The sequence below is a fragment of the Mesitornis unicolor genome, unplaced genomic scaffold, assembly GCF_000695765.1.
Source record: "Mesitornis unicolor isolate BGI_N332 unplaced genomic scaffold, ASM69576v1 scaffold32942, whole genome shotgun sequence".
Lineage (NCBI taxonomy): Eukaryota > Metazoa > Chordata > Aves > Mesitornithiformes > Mesitornithidae > Mesitornis > Mesitornis unicolor.
In genome coordinates this window covers 4165-12787 of record NW_010171779.1, presented here as the reverse complement: position 1 = coordinate 12787, position 8623 = coordinate 4165, and the positions used below count along the sequence as shown (strand labels likewise).

General features: G+C 36.3%; 1 protein-coding gene across 1 annotated transcript in view; it reads right to left on the bottom strand.

The window, feature by feature from the left end:
* The window catches only part of PARD6B (par-6 family cell polarity regulator beta), a gene marked incomplete at its 5' end in the record, with an annotated part of 9762 nt that extends 1480 nt beyond the window's left edge, over positions 1–8282 (bottom strand). Inside the window, one exon of the mRNA XM_010180149.1 lies at positions 8060–8282. Coding sequence (XP_010178451.1) covers positions 8060–8282 — 223 coding nt within the window. The remainder of the gene's footprint in view (positions 1–8059) is intronic.
* Between the last annotated feature and the right edge of the window lie 341 nt (positions 8283–8623).

Below are 8623 nucleotides of genomic sequence, written 5' to 3'. Positions count from 1 at the left end.
TGAGTACATTCCTAGAAGCATTTGAATTTTATTCAGGGTAACTCCACTCGTTAGTTTTCTCTCCTCAGGTTTCAGATCATTGGAAAAGAACTAACGAAAAAGGGAAAGCAGCCAGTATGCCTATTATTGCCTAATTCCTGGAAGGTAGCCAAGTGACCTGGATTCAAACTCCAGAAAGCTTATTCCAATTCTGCACTCTCCTCCCTCCCCCCACGCAATGTAGGTAAAATGGCTGTGGAGTAGAAACAACGAGATCTTGCACACAAATACTTCGAGCAAAACTGTTCACACAAGCAATGCTGTAACAGCCACAATTTGATATAGAAATATGCAAATGACTTTGAATAAAAAAAGACAACATATGCAAGTCACAGAAATACTTGTAAAAAAAGAAAATACATTCTGCAGAAGCAGTTCTGATGTCTGAAATGCCTCTTTACCAAAAGAAGCTTCCATTTTCTTTTTAATGTGCTAAAACTCTCCAAAAACAATGAATCAAAATGTATTCAGATCTGAGTTTCCTTGGATTTTCACTTGTATTTTTGCAATGTTGCAAAGATTTTTATTTTTTTTCCTACAGTGGATTAAAAAAGAATCACTAACTCTGAGATTCGGAGAAGCTGGGATTTCTTTGCATTATCACATTAAGATGCCACTGGTAAAGCCAAGAAAGTAAAAGAATTACTATACATTTCAATCTGTGAATTGAAATAACTATGGAAATGCTATCACAGTGTGAAATTCCAGAACTGTCAATCGCTGATGAAAAAAAAGTACACAGGGAGAGTTGGCAAGTCAGAAGATTTTTTTTTCCTGGGCTAAGATGAAGATATACAGATATGCACCAGTTATATCTGGACTCTTCAGATGTTTTACACAAAACAGAAGACAGAAGTAACAGGCTGAGGGAGCTGGGGTTGTTCAGTCTGGAGAAGAGAAGGCTGTGGGGAGACCCTTCAGTACTTAAAGGGGGCCTATCAGAAAGATGGGGACAATCTAGCAAGGCCTGTTGTGACAGGACAAGCAGTAACGGTTTTAAACTAAGGGAGAGTAGATTTAGACTGGATATAAGGAAGACATTTTTTACAATGAGGGTGGTGAAACACTGGCTCAGTTTTCCCAGAAAGGTGGTAGAGGCCCCATCCCTGAAGACATTCAAGATCAGTTTAGACTAGGCTCTGAGCAACCTGATCTGGTTGAGGATATCCCTGCTCACTGCAGGGAGGTTGGACTGGGTGACCTCTAAAGGTCCCTTCCAACCAAACCACTCTGGATTCTGTGAAAGGAGTTCCAAGCAATAGGCTAACACTATTCACCATGTAATACTAACCCTCCCTTTCCCACATATTAGAGCTGCTAAAAACAGTGAGTATTTTTAAGAATGACTGGTCTAAGGTAGCCTTCAACTTAGTATTCTAGAATATTAAGGACAACAGGAAAAGAAACAAATTTCAATTAGCCCACCAGAAAGAAAGAATTTATAATAAAGTCTTGTGTGTACACAATAGTAATAAAATAATTCATCAACATGGTTTAAAAAAATGTGTCCAATGGCCTCATTTACATTTTTTTTTTGTTGTTAAAAAAGTAATCACACAAGGCTATTTGCTAAAGACAGAACATCCCTCGCATTAAAGTTTACAGATAAAGTTGTTCAATAATTTAATTGACACAAACAGGAATTATTTCTTAAAACAACTAAGTCTACATGGCCATGCTACACTCTGGAGTCACTTATGTGACAATCTCAGTTACTTTGGGAGGACATGGACACCTCTCTAGAATATTATAACCACCTTGCATAATTAACTTTCACCTATACTGTTCCTCAGATATGGTCATCTTTTCACCCAGACTGGTGTTTCTGCAAGAGTTACTGAATGAACAAAGACAGCACTAACACAAATTATTCCACACCCCATAGTGTTCTTTCTTCACGTGAGAAAGTGCATATAAAAGGCACCTTAGGGACTTTTCTCCCATTTCACTCACTGAGATGGCCTGGTTTGGTTTTGGTGGGGGTTTTTTTTGTTTGTTTGGGTGTTGTCCCCCCCCTCCCCCTCCAGTGAGGACAACCACTAGAATAACCTCCACAGGGATGCAGTGGAGTCCCCATCACTAGAGGCTGTCACGATGAAATTGGACAGGGTGCTAGATAATCTCTTCTAGGCTCCCTTTCCCATAAAAGGTTGGGCTAGATGAGCTTTCCTGGCCCCTTCCAACCTGGGCTGTTCTATGGTTTTAAGAAGCATACAAGGAAGAGTAGAAAGGTAGAAGCAAACAGAGGAATCTGTACTAGCTATGCTTGAGAACATTAGGTGATTGTGAATATAGGAAATAATTTTTAGTTTGTTTGGGAGACTGAAAAGTTCTCTTAGAAAAGCAGTGAATTATTATTGTTCTTCAGCAAAACAGGTTAAAGAGAAAAAAACTGCAAGGTTAAATTAAAATAACATTAGATCCAAAGATCAAGCAAGGCTTTAGAAAGTGCCTAAAATCTGTTCTTCAGGAGCACCGAGTCAGTTGTATTGAAGAGTAGGTTGATTAAAAAACAAACCAATCTCCCAAACCAAAGCATAAGAGGTGGACAATGTCTGAAGTGTAACATGCTTCCAAAAATGCAAACTTACCATTTTCTTTGTAAAATGCAATTTGGGATATCTAAATGACTGAAGATCAGCCATTAAAAATCCTGTACTCCACTGCTGAAAACTAACATACTGAATTTTCAGACAACATGGAGCAGTTCCTTTAATGTTTGCTGAAAATTTATGATCAAAGAAAAATTGTGAGAAGTTTTGCCCTTATCTCTGCTGACAACCCATCCAACTAGTTTTAAGTTAGACACCTGGTAGTTACATTGGGAGGATTTTTGCAATTCAATGAGTTGCAATAGCTTCTCCTTTGTATTTGGAATTACAATCGCTTACAAAATAACCTGGAAAGGGCAATTGTGAAATAAGATATTAGACAGAAGGGCCTTGTTCTAAATATCTCTTACTGTTGAATACAAAGTAACACAATAACAGCAAAAAAGTGATAGTATAGGTGAAGATTTTAGATGAACAATAGACAATAGTGACTTAAATAATTAGATTTAAGAACATTTATGAGTACAAAGGTTATTTTTTTAGGTCATGGATTTCCCTCTCTTCCACCAGTAGCTGGTATACATCTTAGTGTCCTCAAAAACTATATAGAAACTTTTCTGTGCAGTGCATGTCTAAGTAGTGTAGCTCTCTGATGCCTTCGAATTCTGGGTTCATGGCTGCACAATCAACAGTAAACTCAACAAGACTAGAGAAAAGTATTCCAAGGACCAGACGGACACTGCATGCACAAGAAGTGCAATTTTTGCCTCATTTCAAAAGATTCACCTTTTTTTTTGGTTTGTAGCAGTGACACATTTCTAGGCATTTAACACCACACTGCTCCAGAAGAGTTCTGTTCATTGGGAAGTTCTCCAGAAAGCTAATGAGCAAGTTGGAAGCTTTTTGACTGATTGATTCCGTCTTGTTCAGAACTTAAGCCATATTGTACTTTTCTTTAGTAAGCTCATCTAAAGAAAACCAGAAATAGAAAAATTGCACATGCACAGCTTGTTTGTGCTAGAGTGCAAGCTGTTGCTGAAAACTCTAGACTATTGGTACTAATATACTGGTACCAGTGAAGCGCTAGGTTTCTACTGCTTTTATGAGAATTGGTTTAGACACACAGGAAAACAGTGTGTCACAACATTGTCAGCACTGATATTCTTAGAAGTGCTCTTCCACATGCATTACAACATTAAAAGGTACTCAGTTTAGGGGTTTTCCTCAAATTCAAAGTGCACACATACAGATTCTTGTCAAAGAATCAGAGTATCTGGTATTTTACACATCCTGTCATATCAAATGTATCTCATATTTGAGATTCCCAGCTTGTCACAGTAGGCTGGAGACCTCCTTCACCTTCACAGCAGGCCACATACCAGGATCCCTCTCCTGCCACTCAGGAGAGTGACTGCATGGTAGGTTTGGCATGTTAGTAGAGAAACATGAAGACCAGATGCCAAAGGATTGAAAACAAATTGTGTAAATAAATATGTATGTGAACTAACAGATGTAAAAGTGTTATTTAAACAAAAACTAAGATCAGAAAAAAAAAATCTATGGGAAGAGACATGAACTTCAACGTTTTCTTTCAAAAGAACCATCAGAAATCCTAACAGTGGGCTGGTGCTTTTGCTTTTAGAAACTTATTTAAGTTATACGACACATTATTAAATTAAAAGCATTCCAAAATTGCATATGTCGAAACATTTAAGAAAGTATAAAGCACCAGAGGGCAGTTGTTTTGCGTTGTAACCAGTCTTAGTAGTCTAAAATCTCAAAAGTAGCACAAACCTTAAGACACACAGTTAAAGCTAACATCACTTGTGGGAAAAAGAAACAGTGAAATGTTGATGAAAACTCATCTCTCCAAATCTCAGCCAGGCAGCATGACTGTTTAACCTCTCTTCCACTGCTAAACAAATTTTCTAAAGCAATATTCTTAAGTACAAAGGCATCTTTGTTCTGGCACCCAGCTAATCAGTTTAAAGCCGCAGCGGAAAATATTTTGGCATGAAGCCAAAGGACAAGGTGTGAACTACAGATAGTGCTAAGGAGAATGTCCACATAGTGCAAAAATTACTTTCCCCCAGCAGTTTCAAGCTCAAGGTGGCACCAATCTGTATATACTTATTACACGAAATTTAAAACAAAAGTTCACAAATGCCAAATCTGGTTTCAATTTAATATTGTGCAAGACAGATATTTTAAATGTTTTCTTTATCTATTGCAAAGCAATGTAGTGTTATCCCTCAAGAATTAAATTTTCGAAACCCCCAAATCATTAGTACATTTTAATATAGATGCAATGTAGCATTTTTTAAATAAGCCCCAACAAATCTTGTATTTTATTTAGTCATAAGTTAAAACAAAACATGGATTTAGGAATCTAACCTATGTTTTTAGGAAGAGGACTAAGAATAGCTAGGATATTCAATAGAGAGCTGTTTAAAAAGCCAACTCCTCTTACTTTTCACAGAGAAGTTTTATCTCAAGAGGCACTAATGAATTACCCAAAGAAGCCACCTTTTACAGTATACAGCTGTGTACATGCAGAACTTGCAGGAGCTGTATACTGTAATTTAATATCCTGCAAGTGAGTTTTAAGGACATTTATAATAACGTATCTGGTTAAGTTATTATCTCTATTATTCTTCTATTTACAATGCAAAGTTCTCCCCATAAAACTGCTCTTCATGGCCTGTGTAGACTGTGTTCCCTCCTCCCCCATTTTATCCTTAGTAAGACTTTTCTCACAGACAGAGTGACTCCCATACATCTGGATTTAATCATGATACATCAGTCTAACCTTTAAATTCCAAATGTCAACAGTACCTGGTAATCTGTTAAACTGCAGAATGAAATTCCAATAAGCAACTGTTTTCCACAAACTGACAGCCGTTCTTGACTTGTTCAATATCAAGCTCCAGTTTAGATACAGCACTGGAGCAGTTTAAAACATTTTGAAGCAATTTATTTAGTTAAATACAATTAGAAGAGTAAGTGGAATAATGTGATTTCATTTCATTACAGGATCTCTAGGTTTCTCACCACATTAACCAATACACATAAATGCTTAAGACAGACAACTTTCTAGCTTTCAACAATTAGGCATCAAAATTGAACAGAAAAGAGTGCTTACTCTGGCATTACAAAATTTCAGTCACATTATCACAACTGTCACCTACTAACATTACAAAAGCATCTTACTACTTCCATTTCAGCCTCTTCAGGTGTTCCTTGGATTCAATATGCTAAGAAGTTAATAACATTTACCCTAGAGTCTACTGTATTCTGCTCATACCTTATGTTAGCTTTCTACAAAATTTCATGTAGCTTTTAAATGGGTAAGACACTATAATACAATTTCCTATCTTTTAAGACAGCAAAAACTTTCATCCTTCCTCACAGTGACTGTTTGCCAAAGATGTTAAATTCCCAACTATTATCACTGGAAATACAAAATAACAGCAAAGTTCCATTAGAAAACCCACAGAAATTTTTCAAATTATTTAAAGAATGCATAAATACCACAAGAAGCCTTGCAGGTGAAAAAATAACTTGTATTGCTTCTTAGTTATAGTTCCAAAATGGCACAGATCAAAGCTGCCCCATCAAAGCTGCAGGTATTTGTTCAGAGAATTGTTTTTCTATTTCAAAGGTAGAGCCAATAAAAATCTGTGCAATAGGATGAATTAATCACACCTAAAGAAATTATGCCACAGAAATTAGAACATCTCCCGTTCCTACAATTCAGTTCTAGTTACAGGCAAATTATCAAATAAATTACAGAATCAAGTTACTTCCTTATTTTCCATCAAACAAACCTCTGTAATTCAGAACAAAGTACGTTGCTAGAAGTGCTGGACTCAGACACCAGGCTGGGTTCTTTCTTCTCTAAAACTTGGTAGGCAGAAGACTCTAGGCTCCAAGAGAAGCTGATGACAACTGATACTTTCTATATAGCTTTTCCCATTAATCAATTCTTGGCATGACAAACTTAAGTGGGCTAATCTTACTTCTAGTTCTCTGTGTTGTATCAATTCCACACCAGAGTAATAAAGAATAATCCATTATGCTTTAACTAAAGGTACAGTGAAGGTGTAATTGTCACAAATGTAACACTAGTAAGAGTCAATATTAAACATGTGACACTGGTAACAGTCTAAAAACATATGGTGTTAAAATATAAACTCAATAATCCCAGTCTGACAAAGTGGCTTATCTGTTCTCGTCATATGGCTACTGTAGGAGATTAAATGGAATCATAGACCTTTTCTACCTCTGGGTTCCACTAAAGCAAACAGTTCATTCCTTTGGCAATTCAGGACTGAAAGCACAGGCCTTACTAGACTATACTATCCTCAATACAAACAAAACAAACATTTTGCCAGCAACACAGCAGCTAGCAAGCAGCCACACTGGTTTTGAATATTTCGTGTCAGGCTGTTGAGGAGCTTATTCATTTTTTGGAGTGGGGAAGTTGATAAAAGCTTCCGATGCTCAAGTATTTTTGAAGGAAAATAAGCCTGTTCTCACAACTACCAGAAACAGTGCACATCTTTACAACATAGCTAAGCAAGAAGCAGTCTGCTAGTCAAAGATCAGTTGACTGCCTTATTATGATAGGAATTGCACATGTATGTGTGTGTATATATATACACAAACACACAGATGTAAGTGTGCATGCATTGCGTATGTAAGCAGAAAAACAAGTGGAGAAATCAGGTTTTCTTTACTTCTTTGGATTAAAACCATTTCAAATCACGTAACTCCCCATATACTGAATATGTTCTCCTGAACAAGAATGAATACAACCTTCATTTTTTTTTTCCTTCATGAACAAAAGCAGACACTAGAAAAAGACAATCAGAACTTTCTCCCTAAAAGACATGCTGTTTTTAAAGGAAAACCAACAAACTGCACAGCATTCACATTCGAGGTTTGTTAACTGAAATAAGCTTGTAATTTTGAAAGCTTCAGAATGTTTTATTAGGAAAGTGTGATAAGAGTAGCATATGACAAATTTAGGCTTTAATTTATACCAACATTTAATACTTGATGTAATAAGACTTTTGAGATTCCTTTCCATTCTGTAATGGTCCCTCTTCTTGTCTGATCAAGATCAGAATTTGAAGTGGAAGACATCCAACATACAAAGCAGAAAACTCTAGAGGTTTAAAGTTTATTTTCATTTGCTTATAGAAAACCAGAAAGAAGCATCTGCTAGAGATTTAACTTTATCTAACTGAACTAAACAAGTGAAAAAGCACAAAGGATAAATAGGTTGCCTGAGGAAGCTCTTGCAAGAGAGATGAGTTGTGAATACCTTTCATGACCCATAATTATTATGGAATTCAACATGATGAAATAGGACTGAAGGGTTTTTTCCTCCATATGTTACACCATGTACTGCAACACAGGGTAACTGGATAAACAGATGATTCACAGACTTCAAGTGTACTTACCTTTTCTCTGAATGAAAATCCTGAGTAAAGGATTGGCTGTGGAAACTGCTTTATGATAATTGTCATCATTATTGATAGGCAGCAGGTCTCCATGAATGTCCGTATATCCCACTAGAACATCAATATTTGGTATCTTGTGCACATGCTGCAATAATCCATAGAACTCCTCAAACTTTCCAGGTTTGGATCTCTCCAGAGAAAATCGTCGAAATTCTGCTCCAAACTACAACAAAATATATCTTACATCATTAATATGGAAATCTAACATCCTCAAACAATAGAATGATTTGAATGTTAAACCAAACAAATTATGGAATTAGAATTGCACTAAAAACTACAACCAGTTATTCTGAACTGGTATAAAAAGGTCAGTTTAAACTGTGTGTTTTGGTTGGTTGGGGTTTTTTCCCAAATTTCTAACCATTTTTCGTCTTGATAAAACATGTACTTTTGAATATGCAAAAGTTGGTCTGATTGTTCTGTTTAGGTCAAAGCATTCACTAATAGGGGAGCTTCGCATAAAAGTAACAAACCAGTGCAAAAACAATTTTTCTTACATGCTTA